General features: G+C 38.6%; 1 protein-coding gene, 1 non-coding gene and 1 pseudogene across 3 annotated transcripts; 1 reads left to right on the forward strand and 2 right to left on the reverse strand.

The window, feature by feature from the left end:
- Positions 1-3,645: 3,645 nt before the first annotated feature.
- On the reverse strand, positions 3,646-5,863 carry LOC104611486 (amidophosphoribosyltransferase, chloroplastic pseudogene; annotated as a pseudogene). Its single transcript, XR_016083458.1, has one exon. The product of XR_016083458.1 is annotated as an amidophosphoribosyltransferase, chloroplastic pseudogene (transcript).
- Positions 5,864-6,560: 697 nt separating this feature from the next.
- TRNAI-AAU (transfer RNA isoleucine (anticodon AAU)) lies at positions 6,561-6,634 on the forward strand. The gene has a single exon. It is a non-coding gene; the product is annotated as a tRNA-Ile (tRNA).
- A 12,116-nt stretch (positions 6,635-18,750) lies between these two features.
- On the reverse strand, positions 18,751-23,421 carry LOC104611502 (protein RESTRICTED TEV MOVEMENT 3-like). The gene is made up of 6 exons (XM_088901729.1): positions 23,347-23,421; positions 23,114-23,243; positions 22,399-22,568; positions 20,779-21,064; positions 20,076-20,239; positions 18,751-19,053 (listed from the first exon to the last, which is right to left on the reverse strand). Exons 1-6 carry the CDS (start codon positions 23,360-23,362, stop codon positions 18,890-18,892), a joined length of 930 nt encoding a protein of 309 aa, XP_088757855.1. The 5' UTR covers positions 23,363-23,421; the 3' UTR covers positions 18,751-18,889.
- Between the last annotated feature and the right edge of the window lie 895 nt (positions 23,422-24,316).

Here is a 24,316-nt window from a genome sequence, read left to right on the forward strand (position 1 = left end):
ATTAGCTATTTGTTAATATTGATGCCATATAAGGATAGGTATGGATTTGATCTAATTATATTGAAATCCAAATCCAGTTCGGACTTAGACAATTGGATGCCCTACACAAAATACCACGCCCATTCCTTGGCCATAACCCATTGGTTCAGCTCTAGTTTTTTTTAAATAAATTAATGTTTATATAACAATTTATTAAGTTGAATAAAATAAATAAATGAATAAATAAAAATTTATTGGGATGGGACTAGTATAGGCTAGTGTCGAACCATGGTGGTGCTTGGCATTGTGGTGAAAGCACATTTCATTTGGTTCTGGAACATGCCACAACAAACATGCATTCTTGTAAAGTGTAGCCATGGTTCAAAGTAACGTGATACCTTCAAAACTAGGTGAATCATATTGGAATCCGAAGTTATAGCGGGGAAGCAGGGGCAAAATAGAAAAATGCCATTTGGGCATATTAGGTTGTATTTTTGTTAAATAAAATAACTATAGTTATATTATTACAAATAATAAACAACTATAGTGGGCCCCAATCTGGTTTAGGGTTGTCAACATGTTAGGATTAGATAGAACCAATCTTTAACCAATTATTTAATTGGGATAAAATCATAGAGCTGATTATATTGAAAACAATAGTTAAAATAATACTAAATTATTTTTATATTAATAAATTAAACACTTTTAACTGATATTATCATATTTATTATTTCAAACATGAAACATGATAAAACTTGCAAGAAAGATAAAAAATTATATATTTCATAAAATATTCAGTTACAAACCTGAATTAGTTCTGGACAGGTAAGAAAGAGAATTGATCCAATAATTAATCAAGACAAAATCATGGAACCAAAACTGCTATAATTTTGCTCAATCAATTTAACTCCATCAAGATGGACCCAACCCATTGGTTCAGCTCTAGTTTTTTCTTAAATAAATTAATGTTTATATAACAATTTATTAAATTGAATAAAATAAATAAATGAATAAATAAAAGTTTATTGGGATGGGACTAGTATAGGCTATCTCGAATCAAACCCGATTCATTGATAGCCCTAAATATTGGGCTCAAGGGGAGCGAATAATTTGTTGGTAAATTATTTCTAAATAAATACATAAATGTTTATTAAAATCTCTCTCTCTCTCTCTCTCTCAGTGTCATATCTCCTTTATTTTGTTGATTCGTTTTATTAAAATAAATTATCTATTTAATTTTATTAAATAAATAAATGTTTAGATAATAATAATAAAATAAATAAATGAATAATAAAGTTGAGATAGAGAATAGGAGGGGAGAGAATCAGGCAAAAGAGAAGAAGGGTGGCATAATTGTAAATAATTATGTGTGAAATTCCTATAATTTTCGAATGCCATAGTCAATTACATAAAGAGTTTGTCTTATATGTGGCACTCTTGTAATTTTGAATATCATAGGGGAAATTACATGGCGAGGAAAAAATGATGCATTTGCCTTATATGTGGCATTTTTGTAATTTTTAAATACTATAGAGTCAACATATAGGGAGGTTTGTCTATGGTTCTTGTAATATTTGAGTACTATAGAGTAAAGAGAGGTGGAAGAGAAGAGAAGAGAATAAAAGAGAAAAGGAAGGGAGAAACATATATCATTAATTTAGAGCATGCTTATCAAACCAATAACATGTCACGTGTCAACCTCCAAATGCCATCGTACACCTTCCCAGTGCTCTAAATATATACTTACAGATGAGCACATGGCATGGGTGGAATGGCTTGGTGTGGTGATCATGACATTGCTAAAAGGTTCTAATCATTGGCATAGGTCAATGAATTATTATTTAGTATTCATTCTCACTAACGTCCCAAACTCAGCCCATGATTTTTCTTAAAAAATTAGAAAAATCTGAAAAAAAAAAAATTTACATGTCATAAATGATTTTCATTGCAAGAAAGAACCATAATATGGATCTATCAACAATCAATTAAACTCAATGATCTAAGAATAATTTATGTAAAAAACATGAGGGTGTTTTCTTAATTTTTAAAGAAAACCCAAAAACTAGAAAAATAATTCATTTTATATGTTCTAAATGATTTTCATGGCAAAGAACCACAAGATGGACCTATCAATGGTTTATCAAGTTTATTGATTAAACAACAATTTAATGTCTGAATTTTTATTAGATTGGAAGCTCAAACATCGTTTGATGTATTATTATAATAAAATTATCCTATGGTATTTACATATTACAAATGCTTTCTGTTTGGATTGTAATTCATCTCTTCATATAAATTGTTAAATCATACATTTCTTATATTTTATACTCTGTTCATAAATTTCCTAAATGTAGTTAAGTGTCTCCATACCTTTCCACCCTATCCATGCATATTCAACACATATCCATATCTATGTTATCCACTCTTCCTATACAATATGCGATACCAATATTTTGAACCTTGGCTCTAGATGTTCTAGACCTAGCCCAATGTTTTGAAACACAAAATGTATGAAAAGATCACACCTTGGGCCACTCAACACTTTGATTTAGGCTCAATACCAACTAAATTAATGTTTCCAAAGTAAGATAAGTGTATAAGGGAGTATGTTTACAAAGGTCCTTTTTTGGCAAAATATAAAAACCTTCCCTAAAGTTTCTAACAATCATAAAAACCTCTCATATCTGCAATTACCTCCCTTCCATCATCATCTCATTAATGGAGACTTGGATGTCACAAAATTGCTCTTACGATTCATTAGGGCATCTTTCAACATAATTTACAATGCTCAATTTACCCTTTAAAACTTCATTCCACCTAATGAGTTTTTAAAGTTACTTTAGGGCCCGTTTGGTTAACAGGAATAGGGGTCCAAAATCGGAATCAAAATGTTTCATTCTGATTCCAACTGTTCAGTTAGGTGGAATTAAAATCCTATTCCATTCTTGCTAGAATGGCATTCCCCCATTTGAGGGAATGGCCATTCCCTCTCCTCCCCCGAGAATACATTCCAATCAATTCTGATTTAGATTCTGATTCCAGTCTGATCCAAACGGGTGAGGGGAATGAACCATTATGATTCTGATTTGGATTCTGACTGAACCAAACGGCCCTTACAATTTTTAACCAGGCCGCAAGAAATTTTTGGTTAAAAGCAAAAAATTGTTTTGGGGGTATTTTAGTAAATCTCCATATGAATCAATAGATATAAGGATAAAATGGGTATTTTCCGAAAAAAAAACTAATGCATTAGGTTAACATTGTCCGCATGGGACAATGGCATAAGGAGGTACTTGAAGCTTTTTTTTTAAGAAAAAAAAAACTACGGGAGGTTTTTCTAAAAGTGAAACCTGAGGGGAGAATTTTATGATTGGTAGAGCCTGAGGGGATGTTTTTATATTTTACCCTTTTTTTTCCATCATGTCAAACGTCTAATTTGGGATGCTGCCTATGAAAGTTGCTTCCAAACCATATACCACTTGAAAAAGGTACAGAGGACTTCCCCGTGTGCACCTATGACTTGCGGCATTACCAAAAAATATGCAAACCGGATGACTTCTATTTGTCAGTATTTATTACCCTTATTATTTTCAAGACCATAAAGAGAAGTAGGTAAATCTCAGTTTCAAACAGTGACTAAACCCAATGAATCAGAACTCAAAAATGTTAGAAAGTAAACGCTGAAAGCTATAGCGGGGAGAAATTCCATTATTAATTTCATAGCTTACTATAATAATCCATCAAGAAAGGTACCTAAATGAAAAGTAGAAGCAGAAAAATACCACCTCCTAGTTTCAGATTCTGTAACCTAAATTTGGCTAACAGACGCATAAATATGTCATATATCTGACTGATACTCCGACTCACACACAGACAGGAGACTAGCTAAATACTTCATCCAACACATAATCGTCCACACCATGAATTGGGAGAGTTGCAGACAACTACCTTGATGCATTAACCTTCCTCATTGCAACATCTCTGGATGCTTGGACCCATTCCTCATCTATACAATTTAAGCTCCCATTCACCCCATCATCCACAAAATCCCCCACCCTCTTCACCTTAACATCCTTGGGTGGAACAGGGTAATACCCAGAGAAACAAGCATAGCAGTAGTTGGGAGCACAAGCTCCAAGAAACCTCATCAAGCTCTCCAGTGGAAGGAATGCAAGAGAATCAGAACCAATAAAATTGTTGACTTCCTCTACTGTCATCCTATTTGAGATCAACTCCTCTGAGCTGGGAGTGTCCACGCCATAATAACAAGACCCTATAATCGGTGGGCTTGCAATCCTCATGTGAACCTCCTTTGCTCCAGCCTCCTTGAGCAACCTAACAATCTTTGAAGACGTTGTCCCCCTGACAATGGAGTCATCCACAACCACAACCCTCTTCCCCTCCAACACCGCCCGGACGGGCGAAAGCTTGAGCTTCACTCCGAAGTCTCTGATCTTCTGGGAAGGTTCGATGAATGTCCTCCCAACATAGTGTGACCTTATCAGTCCCTGCTGGAATGGAACTCCAGACTTGGCAGCATATCCAAGCGCAGCAACCACCCCGGAATCCGGGACAGCTATCACAACGTCGCAGTCCACCGGAGCTTCAGTAGCCAGTATCTCCCCAAATGCATGCCGGGATTCGTAAACCGACCGGCCGAAGACCACTGAATTGGGTAAAGAGAAGTAAATATGCTCGAAAATGCAGTTCTTTGGTTGGGGGTGGGGCAATAAACAAAACGACTGAATCCCATCTTTGTCAACCACCAACACTTCCCCAGGATTCACCTCCCGCTCACAAGTCGCTTCAATCAGGTCGAGCGCGCAGGTCTCGGAGGCAAATACAACAGCTCCATTGCTCCTCCGCCCCATGACCAAAGGACGAAAACCAAATGGGTCACGCACTGCAACAAGCTTGTCTTCCGTCAGGAAAACCATGGAATACGCCCCCTCCAGCTTCTCACAAGCCTCAATTATCCTGAGAAAGAAAGGCTGGGCTTTTGACTTCGCAATCAAATGGAGGACGACCTCTGTATCTGAGCTAGTGTTGAAGATGGAACCCTTGTCTTCGAGCATGGTCCGGAGAGAGCGATAATTCACCAAATTGCCATTGTGGGCAACCCCAACAGACCCAAACCGATAACCGGCCACAAACGGCTGAACATTCTTAAGCATGGAAGAGCCGGCAGTAGAATACCGGACATGCCCGATTGCAGATTCACCGGGAAGGTGATCGAGCTTGTTTTCATCAAAGACGTCGGAAACGAGGCCGACGCCTGTAAAAAGATGCAGAATCTTGTTGCTAACGGAGACGATGCCGGCGCCTTCTTGTCCTCGGTGCTGCAAGGCATGAAGAGCGAGGTAGCAGAGTCTGGAGGCTTCAGGGTCGCCATAGATACCCACAACCCCGCATTCCTCTCTGGGCTTCTCATCACAACTGATGTAAAACTCATCTGGGTCTTTTGCAGAGGAGACTATGTCTGAGATTGGGATTTTGGAGAGGAGCTTGGAAGGGTTTTTATGGGTGTGGGAGAGGAAACGAGAAGAGGAGGGTTTTGAGGAAAAGAAGGGTTTTTGTAGGGTTTTAGGAGGGAGGGAGAGGGGCTTTTGAGATGGGCATGGAGAGAAAAGACAAGTCTTTTCAATAGAAGACGAGAAAGAAGAGAGATTGGTAGCAGCCATGGACCAAAGAGGGAGATAGAAGAGCGAGGGATGAAGAGGGTGAAAGAGAAGATGCTTTCGAAGCTCCTTGGTGCTTTATCAGGGGTTCTGGGGTTGTGAGGGAGAGACTTCTGTGAATCTGTGGGTGTGAAATACATCAAAATCAATCTTTTGAACTTGAAACTTCGAAGACGGCGCTTAAGCTTTATGCAAATAAAAGATGCAGAGAAAAATCAAATAAAAAAGCAGGCCTGGATTTTGGCCTTTTGGGCCGGTCCACAGGATCTCAACCGTCTAAATATGCCAGGACTTTTTGTTTTTTAGTATTGAATCAGGCTTTAGGGTAAAGTAAGTTGGTGAATATGTTTTGTAATATAACAATGTTTTGGAAAGCGGATGGGTATGAAAAGAATTAAAGAATGATGAAAAATAGAAAACAGAAAAAAGGAAAGAGAATTGACAGGATAATGGGCCTTTCGTCATGGAGCCCTTAGTTTTTTTGGGATGCAAATGGAGCCCTTAAATCTAAATGTTAGAGGACAAAAGCAAATCAGAAGTGTGTGAAATTGGGAATTTAGGAATGGGAATTCTTGCAAATACAGGGTAGTTATTCTGGCATTCACCTTTGGGCTCCATTTGTTTGATTTTTGAAATAAAATCCCACTAAATCTTCTTGAATATTATTTTTAGTAGGAATCTCATGGCTTGCACCCACCTCTAGGCCCCATATGTGGGCCCCGCTTGATAAAAAAAAGCAAGCGGAAATTCTCTTCTTCAAATAAGCAAGTACTTGTGGGACCCACTAAAAGATAAAACCAAATTATTTATATATTTATGCTTTGTTAACTGACATTTTTTACTATTTTATTTATGTTGATAATATTTTCTAATAAACATGATGAATGAGGGCACATGCGTGAAGGCCTATTAGCTCAGTTGGTTAGAGCGTCGTGCTAATAACGCGAAGGTCGCAGGTTCGAAACCTGCATGGGCTACACTTCTAAATCAGCCAAAATGAATTAGTTTTAACCCAAATTTGTACCGATTTTGTTTTGCTATGGTTAAGATTAGGGCTGATCATTTCAGCCCGGCCCGGAAATTCCAGGCGTGGGCCTGGGTTTTCTGTTCAGACCTGGGCCCATAATAGGCTTGCATATTTTAAGGCCGGGTTTGGGCTTAATACTTTAAGCTCGGCCTGACCCATATATATATATAAACTTATACATTTTGTGTATAATTTATTTTACATTATATTATATATTTTATATATAAATATTATAACATGATATGTATATTTTATATTATATAATATATAAAATAAAAGTTTATATGCATGTTATGTCATTTAATATAAAATATTATAGATATGTAATATTTTATATATGAAAGACATTGGCCCAAAATCAGGCCTGACCCGGCCCAAGCCCATGTAGACCTGAGCTAGGGCCTATATTACAAGCCTGGAACCCCAGGCCGGGCCTAAACTATAGCCCATATCATAAGTGCAAAGCCCGGCCCGACCTATGATCATCCCTAGTTAGCTAATTGACTATTGTTTAGCTAATTGACTAAGTATATCTTTACTGTTTCATTATTGTTTAACACTAGCCCTATTGTTTTTTATAATTGACTAGCTGCTAACATCCATCAAAATCCTTATACACATTCACTTGACATATAATTTTTTTAAAATCCAATTTTACCTTTCGTCCCTCTCCCTTTTTCTCCTCGTCATCCTCCTCCTCCTTTGGTTTCTTCCTTTCAACAGCGACAAACCAAACTAGCTCGGTCCTTGACCACCCCCTCCCCCCTCCCCCCTCACCCCTCTCTCTCTCACTTTATCTATCTATCTATCTATTTATCTTTCTGATGTATTTTTATCAACATTAGTTGACAGAGAAGTCTGATGTATATTCATTTGGGGTTGTTCTCTTTGAAGTCTTATGTGTAAGGCCTGGCTTTTCTATTTTATTCTTTGAATAAGTTGATCGGAAAGTAAAGTGAAACTCATACCTCCAATAGATTCAATTTCTAAGATTCTTTATTTGTATCTTTTACGGGAGCAAGGTAAACAAACAAGGGGGTCAAAATTGTATAGTCAATGATCTTTGTCGTTAAAATAGTTGGTGATTATCAACAATCCGTGACGATCAATAGTCGGTGACAAGTAGGAGTAAAGAATCGGTGACAAACATGAAAATCTGAGTCGGGGAACGCAAAAGCAGATGATGGGGTTTCAATAATCGGTGACTATCAACGACCGTTGCCTGCTGCTTTGCTTCTGATTCCGACCTCTACGGTTCCGGCGGCTCCCCTATGGCACCAAGGAAGAGAACGAGAGGGAGAGGGAAGATGGGAAAGGTTGTAACTTGGTTCCCTTATAGCATCCAACCTCTGCGTCTGCGGTTCTGGCGGTTCCGATGGTTCCTTTTTTCGACCTTTGCAGTTCCAGCGGTTTCCTTATGTCACCAAGGAAGATAATGAGAGGGAGAGGGAAGAACCTGGTTTTCTGAGCAACTCGGAGAACCAGCAATTGAAACTCAGTGCGCTTTTTTATCTCTTCCGTAACTTCAACCTGCTTTCCTGAGCAATTCGGAGAATCGGCAACAGAAACCTAGTGTGTCTCTTATCTCCTCCGAACTCCAACCTGCTTTTCTAAGCAACCTAAAGAACCGGTCTACCTTCAATAATAGAGCGTCTATAACTGCTTGGCCGTCTAGCAGTACATCTCCTTCAAAAAAATCAGAGTCAAGCAAGGTCGGTCATTAAGTCAAACCCAGACCTTGTTATGCCTAAAAGAAGTTTGTAGAGAAGAAGACAGTGAAGCGGGGGTTATCCCTGCCGCCGATTAAGGACCGAACCAGCTTAGTTTGCCGCTACTAAAGAAGTAGAGAAGAAGGGAGAGGGAGAGTGACAAAGAATAAAATTGAGTTTTAAAACAAAAATTTCCACCAGTATACGAGTTTTGAGGGAATATTAATCAATATTGACAGTAAAGGTAGAACTAATCAATTGTTAAAAATAATAAGGATAGTGTTACACAATAATCAAACAATAGGGATATACTTATTCAATTAGTTAAACATAAGGGTAGTTTAAAAAATTTATTATTCTAAAAAATGTTCTCAGGCCAATTTCCTTTGAAGTTTAAACATGGTGGGATCTACTCTTCATTTCTAGAGTAAATTAGATAAATCTAAAGAAATTGATTTAGAGTTACTTGCAAGAGTTTCATGAGTCAAGACATCTGCAGTTTGGTTTGCTTCGCGATATATGTGACGGTAGGATACTCGCTTCTCAAACCTCTCCAAAATCTCCAAACTACTTGAAACGATATTCTTTAGTGTCTACAGTAGTTGGATGGTCTGTTGCAGGTATGAGATGACTAGCTTCAAGTTTCCTTCAATGATGATTGGGAAATCTTTGAAATTTAGAGTCAGGTTATGCGCTTTCCATGCTTCCCAAGCCTCAGCAACTTTGATGCTAGTACTCAAGTTTGTGCGCCTTAATGTATAAAATGTTACCCAAGTGATCTTTAACAATGCTTAACACCGAACAATTACCTCTCATGCACGGGGCATCAAAATTTAGCTTGATACACCCAGTCTTTGGGCTTTTTCAATAAGATTGGTCTTCACGACTTAACGTGATTGTCATATGGGCTACTAATATTGCTGTTCCAATACTTTATAAATAGAAATAGGGAACTTTCAAGAATTACGGGAGGAGGGATGGAGGTGTTATGGAAAATCTTTAGGCTCCGTTTGGATTGTGGGATGGGGATGAAATATTCTTTTTTTCTCTTATTTGGTTTGAGAGAAAAAGAGGGATGGGATGGGGAAGACATGGGATGGCAGATCCCAAAATTATAGAATTAGGGTCGCACCAAAACAGTGTGACCCTGGTGGAAAAACTGGTAAATCACTATTACCACTTACCATCACAATGAATAGAGGAGGGAAGGCCAAGAAAATCGAACCAGCGGCAACGAACAGGAAGGAGAGAAACGTGTGACTCCGTCTTTCTCCCTTTCTCCCTTTCTCAGCAACGATAACAGACGGTAGTCCCATCTTTGTCCCTGGGTTTGTCTTCCTCTTCTCTCTTCTCCCTCGTCTTCTCTCCCTCCGTCTTCTCTCTTCTTCCACTTCAAACTATGACAAGCTCAACGGGAGTCGCCTCTGTTCGTGAAGTTCCTGGCGAAGCTCCTGGCGAGAGTCGCCTCTGTTCGTGAAGTTCTTGGCAAAATTCCTGGCGAATTGTCTTCATCGTCGGCGAAGCTCCTGGCGAGAGTCACCTCTGTTCTTGAAGTTCCTGAAGCCATGCCTCTATTCATGAAGTTCTTGAAGCTGTGCCTCTGTTCGTGAAGTTCCTGTGGGAAGGACGAACAAAAGATGAAGGTGAACAGTACTTTCCCATCCCATCCCATCCCAATAAAACCAAACACAGAAAAATTCAATTTTTATACTTTTCCATCTCATCCCATCCTCTATCTTTTCCCATCCCACCCAAATCTTCTTATAAACCAAACGGAGCCTTAGGTTTTTATTTTTCCAGATCAACCACAAGAAGAAAGTAATTTTTTCAAACATCCTTAATAGAGGTACATTTTGGCATATAGGCAGTTTTGACTGAGAACCTTCCATTTGAATTGAGCCTCCACATCATCCTATCTTTCCTAGTGTTAGAAGAGATTAAAATTGATTTTATCATGAGCCAAACCTGATTAGGTAACAAACTTCAGATTTTGTTTTCTCTTCAACATCCCCTTTCATGATCTATTACTTCAAAGACCAACATATTGTGATTTTTTATCCTATTCTAAGTCGGTATTCTAGTCAACCGACTTAGACAATGGGGATTCATTGGCCCATCTATCATCCCAAAACCTGATGGTCTTGCCATTGCCCATTGTCCAACCTATTACCTTTTCAAGGAGATCCCTAGATAATAGGATGCCTTTTCCAGCCCACGAAATCCTTTTCTTAACTTTAGTGCTCCATAAGTTCTCTCTATTAATGTATTTATCTCTTCATTATTTTCACCCATAAATTATTCTCTTCATTAAGAATTTTCTAGCCAAATTTAGCTAAAATAGCCTTATTGATCCAATGTAAATTGTTTAGTTCCATGCCACCCCACTTTTTAAGGGTACAAGCTTTTTTCCAAATAATAAAATGGACCGGTTTCTTACCATACATATTAGTCCATAGGAATCTCTTTAGCAAAACTTGCCAAAATCTCTTTGATTTTAATACAACCAGAGATGGTGGTTTTTGAAAAAATGAGGCAATCATCCTCAAATCATAATATACAATAAAGGGGCCACCCCTAGAGATTTTATAACCGATGGGGCTGCCATGCTCCTCCAATTCTCTAGTTATTTTCCTGGTGATAGCTTTAGCACAAAAAAAAACAAAAAATATAGGGGGAGAGAGGGTCCCCTGTCTAATACCTCTAGAAGGCTTGAACTCTACAGACAGGTATCCATTGATTAAAAGTGAAATCAAATAATTTTAGAATTTAAATTCATGCAAGTGTTATTTTAATTGCGCTTGTTGAATAATCTCGGTCATAACTTAAAAGGCTAACCAGAAATTTGATAACATTTTTTTATTCAATAAAAAGGTGTTATTTATATTAAAAGCCCTCAAAACCCAAAAATAATAAAAGATCTCAGTATTAGTTGAAAAAGTAGAAAAGGAACAAAGAAAACATATTATATATATATATATTTATATATTAAATAAAATATGTTTTTTTATTATATAAATATATATTATCAAGTCAAACTCAGGCCCAGACCAGACTATTTTTGAGAAATCCCATGCCCAATCTGAAAAAAGTTGACCCTGGTGTTTTAGGCTCGAGCTCGAGCCCACAGGCCTAAAATCATGTCCAAGGCCAACTTAGAATGGGTCAGGCCAATTCGTCGAGCTACCCAGACCATGAATAGGTCTACCTGAGACTATGGTCATAGCACTCCCTTGTGAATTCCAAATGAAACATGAAAACATCAGTGATAAGACTAGAGTTCAATCCTATGCATTTATTTAATAAAAGCACCCAACAAATAAAAGTGATATTTTTGCCATTGGCTTGTTTTGCAATTATGAACAAATAAATGTGAGCTTTGTGTCTTTTCCAAAGGGAAAGTTCCCGATCAATACCTTGTACTTTGGCATGAGTGAAAATTTGGTCCCCGAACTTTAAAATGTGACAGTCTAGTACTTGCCATTTAACAGTTGTTAAGTGGCATATAAAAAGACACAAATGCCCTTCAAGTGTCATCTAGTTTTCTTTATCAACCATCTGCTAAAATCAGAACTGATCGTCAAATTTGTCATCCCTGCGACAACACTTTTGTCTCTCTCAAGCTCATGGTCATGGCTATGCCTACCACCATTTTCTCCGAAGCTAAACGCATGAACCGGGATCTCAAGGTGGGCGAATTATGTCGACGACATTTTTCTTTCTCTAGGCGAGAAAGCAATATGCTAACTCACAATCTAGCAAAAAAAGGGCTATCGGAGTTAGGTGTCTATACTGAAGCGATACCCCTTTGGCTAGCAAATTGGGTGGATTTTCCACCTCCTCTATAATTTCACTTTGTTTATAAAATTTATCTTTCCTACCAAAAAAAAAATCTCTATTGCTGCAAAGACATCTGAATAGGTAAAAGAATTAAAGTTGGCTGGTCATAAATTGCAATGCAACTGATAAGCACCCAAAAATTTTTCTTCTTGTTTGATTTTAATTTTCAAAATTTCACGATGGTCCAAATGTTTAGAAATTCCCTTGTGTGTTTTTTACCTTGAATCAAGTAAAGGTTGAAGGCTGTATTCTTGTCCGCAAGGTGGATGTTGAGTTTTATTTTGAAACTTTGAAGAATAATGGAAGACAAAATTAGGGGTTTCAATGGTATTCGGAAATTCAATTTCGAATTTGAGATTCAACATAATCGAATTAAATTCGGATAATTCGAATATTTAGTTGGTTGAATTCATATATGACCTGATTTGATTCGATAAATATCCGAATTCGATCGATTATTTAGTTCTTATATATAATATATAAAATACTTAAATATTTTATATAATTTATATTAAATTATATGAATAATTTATATATTTATAAAATCTAAATAAATAAAATATTTATTTTATATATATGTTAATTACCTAAAATAATTAATTGGTCAAATTTGAATCGAATATTCGAATATTTAATCAAATTCGAATTCGAATATTAATTTCTAGTATCCATCGGATATCGGATTTTCTAATCAGATTCGGAATCAAAAATTACTTTATTCGATCCATTTACACCCCTAGGAAAAACCGACCACAAAAGGGTAACATTGGGTTTTAAAAATATTCTATACATCATGTGGTGTCAAATGTAAATGGGTTGTGATGGAATGCTAACAGTAGGGGAGGATTTAGTCAATTGGCAAAAAACTTGGGGGTGCTTTAAGACAATCTCTAAGTTGCATGGGTACAATCTCTAAGCTGCATGGGTAAAGTTAGTCAATTTTCTAAAACTTAGGGATACATTAAAGCTGTGTTTGATTTGAAGGAAAAAGTAGGGGAAGGAAGGGAAGGAAACCTTTATAAAACTTTTATAGGTTTCCCTACCTTTCCCTTCCTTTCCCAACCTTTTCCTTCAAACCAAACATAGTATAAGAGATTTGCCCTAAAATGTAAATATATAACATGCATCTACATTTACGATTCGTGAAGGTGTGTGCTCATCGATGTCCCACAAGTGATTAAGATTTTAGCTTTAAAGTAGCATTGAGTTCATTCATGATCTAGGGTTGTTACTTGCCTTCAGTTTGGTTTGAAGGAGATGCACAGGATACAATTCACTTCCTATTGGACCACTCTTTGGAGGTCCCAAGGTGAACACATTATGTCATCGCAGATTGGAGGCTTATGCTTGATTTTCATCTTGTTATGATCACCTCCTTCATTCATACTATAGGCTCAGTTTAGAAGGAGTACTTATGTACATTACAAATATAAACAAAATAACAAAACACAAGGTTTTGCACTCTACATATTTGCATTTGTATCCTATCCAAACTTAGCCAAATGGACAATTGCGCGGCCGTATTGTTGCTAAGGCTCAGTTTGGAAGGAGTACAAATACAAATACGTTAAGTACGAAACCTTGCATTTTGTATTGTTTTGTAAATATTTGCATCGTGTATGATGAGGGTGGATTTGGCCCTCCAATGACAACATGAAACATGGCATCATGGAACAGCTGGATGACACACAGGCACCACTTAAGCGATGACTTGGAGTCTCAGATCGTGGTTCGCCTTCGCCCCAACCAGGCAACCTACCTTTGTCACTGACCTGGAGGCCTCCTCCACAAATCTGAGCGGCTTGTAGCACCTCGTCCAGGGCCGACCTGTGGCACCTTGTCAATACAGTCAAAGTGACCTCGAGGAGGAGCAACCTCCCTTGAGGGCTTGCCGACTTGATTGAGGTCCAGGTGGCAACCTGCGAGATGTGCTCACCAACCATCAACATGCATATTACGACACTCCCGGGTTTCTCAGAAATAGGCTCCTGTACCGAATGTTCCAGAGGAAACCGAACAAGGCATGAAAACTGGTCTACGTGCATGGCTACCTCCGAGGACATCGGACCGGTTAGGCACGTCTTCCCAAAGACCTCGAACACGATGCATGAAGACCACGCCAAACAATGCCTATATAAGGGCATCTACCTCACTGACACAAGGTACGCACGATTAAGTGCATTCTAGCTCTCAAGATTACTGATTTCTTGCTTGCAATTCATCACTAAGTACTAACTTAAGCATCAGAGCGACCTCGTCGGGTTAGTCACCCTGGGTTCTCTGATCCTTTCCCTTGCACCGATGTCCGAGCCAGCTGAGCACCGATGTCCTAGCCAGCTGAGCACCGATATCCGAGCTTCCATCCAGCTAGGAGAACCCAGATCACGCTCCTTCAATTGGCGTTGTCTGTGGGAAATGCAACAAAAAGATAAGTTCTCTCCTAGTTTGCTAAGTTCTCACCTTCTGATTTTCGCCTTTATCAACTCAATGGCATTTTTGAGTAGCACCAATATCGATAATGAAGTATCAGTTACTGGGGGCAAGAGCATCCGTGATGAACCCTGAGAACCCCTCTTTGATAATTAGGCAAGTTTAGTGTCCCTAGCATTTCCGGGAGTAGCAACCGTGCCGAACCCATTACTCCCATTACCCTAGACAAACACATCGCTACCTCATGTGAATGTCCCTCTCCCCAAGGTAGAGCCATCAGCAATTCCCACCAGGATTGAAGCGCAACAATTTTATGAGCTGAAGCACGAATTTCCAAATGTAGGCACGGGAATAGTTCAGGGCACTCATGCTGCCGTAGAATAATCAACAGCAGAATGACCTTGACAACCAGTAGTCCGGCGATAGGCACTTCGGAGTTAGGCTGCCCTCACAGGTCGAGCCATTCATGGTTCTCGTGGGATTTGATGGCCAACAAACTAAGCAGCTCTGCCGACCTCGTTTTAGCTTGGACGAACCTCCTCAGCCTTCTATGCGAGGTCTCCCCTACAGGTTGAACCTTTCACGACTCCCGCAGGAGTTAGCGGCCTACGGACTATGCGAACACCCTTACGGGTTGTGCCTTTCAAGGCTCCCGTGCAAGTTGGTGACCTACAGTTAGTAGAGTTGCCCCCGCAGGTCGAGCTCCATGTGGCTTCTCATAGGAGTAGACGACTAGCGCCTCCGAGGGCTGATACAATGCAACCATGGTGTCACCCTATCATCCGATGTCGAGAATAATGTACATATCAATGAATCTCACAAGCATAACAGAAATGAACAACCAACCCAAGCGAGCCTTAGCGATCTGGCCCAAACAACCTCCAGCCTGAACAGCGAAGCCTCACTACTGATCGAGCTCTTCATGGCTCCCATGTGAGTTGGAAGCGAGTTGAATGTGGTACTGGCCTCATAGGTCGAGCCCTTTGTGGTTCTCGTGGGAGTAGGCGACCCATAGACAACAGAGCCGACCCCTCAAGGTGAGCCTCCCATGACTCCAGTAGGAGTGGACAGCTAGCGGTTTCAAGAGCAGGTGGTAGATGTACGCCATGATCTCGCAAGCACCTACCCGGGGAAGCCAATCTCAAGTGACGACATAGAAGCAACCACATTTAAATCTACTATAGAATGACTATCCGCTCTAGCGACCTAATTAAATCACTTTCTAAGGGAAAGCCATATCGCTTTTTAGTGAGGGCACCATCAAGCCAACCTCGAAGTACGATGGCAGTAGGAACACCGACCTCAGAAGGTCGGCCCCCGTTTATCTAGCTCGGCAGTATTTCCATCACTACTTTAAAATCGACCTCAAAGGACATCGACATCTCATCACCGATCTGAAAAAAAAAGGAGAGAAGAGAAAAAGAGAGAGAGAGAAAAAAGAAATGAAGGAAGGGAAGACTAGTTCACTTTCAGAACCATGGCAGATATGCAAAATGGTTGATCTCTTCACAACCGAGCTCCACCTCGGTTTTAGGCTCCTCATTGACCTCGTTGGCTACTCTTTCGAGAATCGGCTCAAGGGACATTGCGTCGAAGTCTACGTAAGTGGAACGACCTAACAAGACAGTCGTGTAGATGGAACCCCCTCTTGAGGACGGCATGACGAATTTCGCTCTTGAGGTACTTAGTCGGATTGTAGAACCCCTTGATGGTTGCATCCCTAATAAGGTAGATGTCCTCGAGCGGATGAATTCACTCTCATGCCTCGATAACCAAGATGACGAGGTCCTGCATAAGGCTGCATTCAAACACTCGGGCCCTTTTGACCTGAGGAGCAAATCGGACCGGTGCATACGACTACGGGCTTATCAAATCAGTCACTCTAGGCCAAGAGGAACAATCTACTCCCTTCGCCGAGCTGCCCTCAGCTCGGGAGTGGGGGGCAATTGATGAGGGTGGATTTAGGCCTCCAATGACATCATGACACATGGCATCATGGAACAACTTGATGACACACAGACACCACCTAAGCGACAATTTGGAGTCCCAGATCGCGATTAATCTTTGCCCCGACCTAGCAACCTGCCTTTGCCGCCGACCTGGGGATTGTCCACAACTCTAAGCGGCTTGTAGCACCTCATCCAAGGCCGACCTGTGGCACCTCATTAGTACAGTCGAAGTGGCCTTGATGAGGAGCAACCTCCCTTGAGGGCTTTCCGACCTGATTGAGGTCCAGGTGGCGACTTACGAAACATGCTCACCAACCAATTTGGCATGCATATCCCGATACTCCTGAGTTTCTCGGAAGTTGGCCCTTTAACGAATGTTCTTTAGGAAACCGAACAAGACGCAAAGACTGGTCTACGTGCACGGCTACCTCCGAGGACATTGGGCCGGTTAGGCACGTCTTCTCGGAGACCTCGGACACGATGCGTGAAGCCCGCACCAAACAATGCCTATATAAGGGCATCTACCTTAGTGACACAAAGTACGCATGATTAAGTGCATTCTAGCTCTCAACATTACTGATTTCCAGCTCGCAATTCATCACTAAGTAATAACTTAAGCATCAGAGTGACCTCACCGGGTTAGCCACCCTGGGTTCTCTGATACTTTCCCTTGCAATTCGATTGACCAATTGAGCATCGACGTCCAAGCTGCCTTCTAGCTAGGAGCACCCAGATCACGCTCCATCAATGTATATTTGTATTTGTACAGTTGTACTCTAAATATTTGCATTTTGTATTATTTTGTACAGTTGTACTCTTTTCAAAGTGTATTATTTTGTACAATTGTACTCTTTTCAAAGTTTATTATTTTGTACATATTTGTATTTGTACTCCTTCCATATTTGTATTTGTATTGTTGCTAAGGCTCAATTTGGAAATAGTACAAAAACAAATATGTACAATACAAAACTGTATATAATACTAGGTTTTGTACTTTACGTATTTGTACTTTACATGCCTAGGCTCAATTTGGAAAAGGTACATATGTACAGTGCAAATACATAAAATAAAAACAAGACAAACTACAAGGTTTTGCACCCTACACATTTGTATTTATACTCCTTTCAACTGAGCCTAAGCATTTTGCAAAGGCCGTACGTGTATTGGGTGTCTTGTTTCTGATTTTGCATAGGCCGTACGTTTATTGAAATGAATTGACTACTATCTTTCTCAAAAAAAAAGAAAAAAAGGTGTATTCCTATTAACAATCCAACATTGGATTTTAAGGAGTCAAGAGTAGGGGCTGTTTTAACTTTTAACAATAATAACACGCCATGCCAGTCATCAAGTGTATAAGCCCTACAACCACTCAACCTCTCATCACTTCGCATGCATGTAAGGTTAATGGACTAATTTTGGGTTGGATCCGTCCAAACTCCAAATCAAAATCAATTTGGATGGATTGAATGGACCAATAAAACATATTGAATTGGATCAGTCCAGACTTAATGATCCAAAAGTATTTATTGGATTGGATTGGGCTTGGTCCATCTGTAATGGTTTTATATTGGATTAGGTCAAATTGAACAAATATCCAGTCCGTTGATCAAAGATAAGAACACAGGTGTTAGTGGACCAATATTGGGTTAGAACCAATCTAAATTAAAACCAATTTGAACAGTGTAGACATTGAATTAGGCCATGTTTGAGAGTACTTATAGAACAAGTGCCTATTCAAATAAGCATTTATTTATATTTGGCACCTAGCTTTTTTAAGTGCTTATTTTTTTTTAAATAAACACTTATTTTATATTGGACATTTGGTGGTCTTTTTCTCCAATAAGCTTGTGACTCTTTTGTCTTTCATTTTCTCACAGTCCAAATAAGCACTTATTTTTAAGCACTCCCAAACATAACCTTAGACTGGTCCAAAATGGTCCATAGTATTCATTGGATTGAATTGGACCTGATCCATTTATAATAAACTCATACTGGACTAGATCGGATTGGCTAAAACCAATCCAATTGAAAGCATTGGCAAGATTGGCATTTGCATTTGATATATTTTTACATAAGAACAAAAGAAGAATTTTTTTTATTAGGAATATGTTTAGTCGTTGAGGAACAAAATGAACCAGTGATTTTGCTGAAACAGGGTGGATTTTGAATTGTGTCGCCAATTATACATCATTTGATCATTATACAACTTTAACATGCTTACCACAGATGGTTTTACAGATATCCATGATTTGTGAAGCTCAAGCTATACATGAAATCAATTCACGACATTTTATCAACTACTGCAATAATAGTAACCTCTGCCTCGAGGATGCAAGTATCATTCACTAGAAAACCCTTTTTTGGGTCTTTGAGATCGTTAAGAGAAACCACATCCAACCAACCCCAGGCACTACTTGTGGAAACATATTTCTGAAGATTAAGAGCTGCAAAGATTTGGGAAGAATAAAACCCACAGGAATGAGTGTTACATCCATGTAATGATGATGCTAAAATGGATGAAAGAAACACTAGGGTTAGGGGTGAGCCAAAAAAACCGAAAAACTGAATTGACCAACAAATCAATTGAAATCGAATTAAAAAATCGGTTAATTAAGTCGATCGATTTGGTTTCGGTTCGAAATTTTTAAAAAATTAAAGGTATCAATTCGGTTTCAGTTAATCAATATAAAAAATTGCGAATCGACCGATATACATACATTTCTATATATTTTATATATTTTATATATTATAAATTAATAAATATGCTTTATATATAAATATTTATTTATAATATCTGAACCAAGTATCAAAATTTCACAATGTACCGGCCTTAATCGACTTGTTTCAGGGCTTAATCGACTTGTTTCATGGGGTAGACAGGCCTTATACCGACCTCCCTAAACCGGTTTAATTTGAAAAAAAAAAAAAAACTAAAAGGATAAAAATAAAAGCACCCAACAATACAGGCCTTGCTGCTAAGAGGGGTGCAATCCCTGTTTGATCATTCTTGTATCCTTTTTTCTTGGATTGTGACAGACTGCTATGCATATATCAAAAGTTTAATGTGCAGTTTGAATAAAAAAACTTGTTTCCAATTAATAATTGAGCTTACACATAAATCGGTGCTAGAAAAGGGAGTAAGTTTAATCTGAAAATTATTCTATTGGGATAATAGGTTAAGTTAGTTTTGTATTGTGGGATGTATCAACTTGTATCAATATTTAGAGCCTTGATCTGAACAAAATTTGAATAGGGGTTGTATCCAAATTTAATTTGATAGGAAATAATTGACTTGTTACTTAGGTTCAGACTTAATTAGAATCTCAATAAATTTATATACAATTATTATGAATTTACTAAATTAAATATAAAATAAGTAATACATATATATTATACATAAAAATTATATTTATCTAAACGGTGAAAGGAAGATAAAACTAAATAATAAAAGAAATGATGAATTCACCTTTTTCAATGTGTTTTCCATCAAGCTGGTTCACCACCCGTAATTTGCATTTCACATACACTTCCTTGGAAGAGGAAAGGGTTGCTGAATTTGTCAAGGACATAAATGCTGAAAGACTATTGTCCTTCCTGAGCCCATAACCCTTTGGATAAACCAGAATTTTCCTGCGAAAAGAAACAGAAAAAAATTATATATATATACGCTATGAATGAAGGCAAAATCGTAAGGTGCCAATTAACCATGTGGGTTAAGGGTGCAACTTGGGTTGGATTGGGTTTGGAATTTGTTAAATTTCAATGGACCCTTAAGCTCAATATAATTAAAATTCTTTTAACTGGGGAATCCGAGGTCCAAATTTCAAACTTGCATCCCTAATATGGGTGTAACATGGATGGGCTCTGTTGGACTATTCAAGGATGAGGTCCAGGCCCAGCCCAAAAGTTTTTAGCATAAGACCGGTCCGAGAATAAAAAGCTCAGCCCATATAAAATTTTGGATTAAACTGGTCCCAGGTCAGGCCTGCCCAAGGTGCAGCCCTAAAGGCCTAAACATAAATTAACATACAACAACAAGCAGAAAACTCTAGACCCATTTATGATTTGGGCTGAAAAAATTCCAATATAAGAATGCTGAGAGCAGTGTAAGGTTCAAATAGGGATTCATGCAAGTAATGTAATGTCTCATGTCCAACATTAATTTATACCATTTGTAGTCTTCAGCCACAAACTCTTCTGAATAATAACTTTCATTGACTAAATGTGAGAAGTGTTCGATCTTCCAGGTATATGTAGATGGGCTGATCTGTTTTATCAGAGACAAACATTCGCCTTTTCCTGTATTTTCCATGACAAAAATCTCTACTCCAAATACACATGTATCGTCTACAAGATATCCAAATGAAGAGTCATGGAAGACTGCGAGCTGCAGAAATTGATCAAAACCCCATTCTGTCTTCATCCCATGAAAGCGTCTCACTCTTCCATCAGCATCTAAATACAGCCAATAACGATAATGAATCTTCTTTAATGCACTTACTATATTGGTATATAGAGGTAATATTTAAGCCTTATTTGTTTTTCGATAAGTTACTTACTCGGGTAAATGCAATTACTTGGGTAAATTTTTTTTGAGAAGCACTTACCCAGGTAAGTGCATTTTTCTATGTTCTTTTATTTATCAGATAAATAAGACAATGACTATTTTAGTCATACAAATCTATTATTAATAGGGGCATTTTTGTCCCATTCAAGTGTTGGCAACTTTTCTCCTAGGTGGGAAAGTTATTTACCCACCGGGTAAATGATACCCAAGAAAACAAACTTTCCCTGACCCCCACATAAATCTAAAAATAGAATATGGAGTTCTTGATCAATGGGAACCAAAATCTGATTGACCAACTTTCCCCCTCTCAAAATCCAAAAAAAGAATGCCCCTTAAATTGTTCAAACAGAAACACCACTAATGTTGCATTTATAAGGGCAGAACACCAAAGTGCACAACACCTTGTAGAGTGTGGTGTGGGAATTCCCATGGGTTACCCCATAGAGTGAGTCCCACAAGCGCCCCACCACACATCTCAGCCGTGTATTGGGAATATCTCCCCATGACAAGCACCGGAGATGTTCGCAATGCACGCTGAGATGTGTATGTGGGGTGCGCTTTGTGGGACATCATTCTGGACCTATTGATCTAATTGTCTGAAATAGAGGTGTAAATCGGGCAGAACCGGCCCGGCACGACCCAGAATGATAGCAAACAGGTCGTTGCAGGCCCAATATGATGGTCCATGCCGTGCTGGACCTAGGGTTTTAGGTCTGTGGGCCAGGCCGGCATGACACAGCCCATATGTACTATTTATATATATTTTATATATATTTATATATAATATATTACATAAATTATAATTATATAATATATTAATAAAATAAGCAATTGTTTTCAATTTTATTATACTAATTTATTTAATTATTGTATATATAAGCAATTGTATACATCAAAATTCATATAAAATTATAATTTTAATTTTTTTTAGTTTTTTAAATAAATAGGCAAAAATAACTTTGGCCCGGCTTGGGCCAAGGCTTGGCCCATGGGCCAGCCCTGCCCACGGCACGGCACGACATGGGTCTGCACGGGCTTGGGCCGTGGGCCGTGCCGTGGGTTATGCCATGCTGGCCCGGCACTGCCCACTTTACACCTGTAGCCGAAATAAGTTATTAGAATTTTTTTTCTGTGGTAATTTGATTTTAAAGGTACTACACCATAAATAAAGAAAAAGTCTAAACGGGTATGAACAAAAAATGGCATAAGGGTGTCAGGTTACCCTCAAGCATCAAGTACTTGTCACGAAGCTGATCATAAAGAAAGAGCTTGAAAATCACTTTGACCTCCCAATCAGAAGGGAGAGAACTTGTTTCTGCAACCGCCAAATACAGTGATAAATGATCCTTCACACCCTTGTTCTTGTTCCCCTTCGGATGGAGAGACAGTTTCCTGCAATAACAATAATCATAATTTCTTTATATAGATTTCCCCATTAGGGGGTTTCATAGTCCAATCCAGGCCTAGGGCCACAGTGCCACAGGGCCAACTTTGGCCTTGTCCTGTCCTCTGTCCCTGATCAACTCCATAGCTCAGTGGTTGAGCATTTTGACTTTAAGTTCAGATGGTATTTCTATGTGGGCAAGAGTCATGCTTCAAGAACAATGCTTGAATACAATTTTCACATTCCTTTCGATTCTCAAACCATATTTGGTAATCATATATGATATATAGACTGGACTTGTAACAGGTGATAATTACATCAGTTGGAAGAAGTAATTTGTATTGAAGGGACTAGAAGAGCTCATGAATTGATGAAATGGGATCCATGGAGCTGACCCCATATAGTTGGGAGTCGGGACTGGGATAAGGCATGGATGATGATGAGACTGGACTATTTTCCCTGAATTAAAGTGTTTTAACTTCTATTATAGAAGCTGACTGAGCTCGATTTCATTTAAACAAAAGAAGTGCACGAGGAAGCAAATTAAACAAACCATTTGTAGCCTCCAACTTCAAAATCACAAGAGTTCCATTTATCTATTGAATTCTTGGAAAGGCTCGAAAATGACTGAATCTTGAAGGTGTAATGAATAGGCTTATCTTTCCTAAAGGTTCTTCTGGTTCCTGTAAATTTAGAATAAACAAGATGAGTAAGTTAATTCAAGAAATAACTAATACTACAAACCTGTGATGAATATATCTGTTTTTAGAGAGAGAGAGAGAGAACCATGTTGATTATCCATGAATTTGCAGAGCACAGTTGATAGAAAGCAGTCAAATTGTATTGCCTTCGCAAGGGAGATTTCCTTATTTTGTTAAACATAAATACTAAGCCATTTTGGTACTTTTATTCCTTCTCTACTTTGTTTTCTTTTTTAATTTGGTAATATGCCTTTCTTACTTGTACCGTATGCTCAACTTCTTAACACCCGGGTAAGAAGATGCTTTTCTAGTGTTAAGATATACCTGGACCAATAAAAACCTAATCGCAACTACTTCTCATTTGCTTTACTAATGAATTGATGCGAAGTTGGTAAGTTCTATGCCACTTTGTACCCTACATAGGGTCTGTTTGGGAGGGTTAAGCTGAATATTCAGTTAAGCTGTTTCAGCTGCTTTGAAGGTCTCCAGATAATTTATTCAAAGAGGCTGAAGCGGATAACCTTTCAATTGAATGACTGACTAACAGCCCATTTTAGTCCTCTGGATTTTTCACCAAACATAAGTATATAACTTAGTTTCCGGGACCTTGTGATGCATGGGCTTTATTGAATGAAACTAAAATGGGAAAGGAGTCATTACAAGAAAAACGGTCTAAGCCGGCGGTTTAGACCCGGCGGTCTTTATGACCGCCACTATAGTTCTATCTAAACAGGTGGTTTCAATGGCCGCCACTATAGTGTATTAAATCAAAGTAGAACTATAGATGAACATGGATTAAGTTGATCTAGAGCCAGACTAGGTCATAATGATCATCCCTAACTATGTTTGGTTTGAGGGAAAATGCAAGGAAAGGAAGGGAAAGGTAGGGAAATCTTTATAAACCTTGCATAGGTTACCTTGTCTTTTCCTTCCTTTCCCTATTTTTCTTTCAAACCAAACATAGCCTGAAGAATCCTTATGAAATTTCCAATTGAGCTATTATTAGTTTTCCTATTTTAATTATTTGTATGTGAAATGCAAAGGCTTGTTTTTTT

The sequence above is a fragment of the Nelumbo nucifera genome, chromosome 3 (genome assembly GCF_055504915.1).
Source record: "Nelumbo nucifera cultivar China Antique chromosome 3, China Antique-T2T, whole genome shotgun sequence".
Classification (NCBI taxonomy): domain Eukaryota; kingdom Viridiplantae; phylum Streptophyta; class Magnoliopsida; order Proteales; family Nelumbonaceae; genus Nelumbo; species Nelumbo nucifera.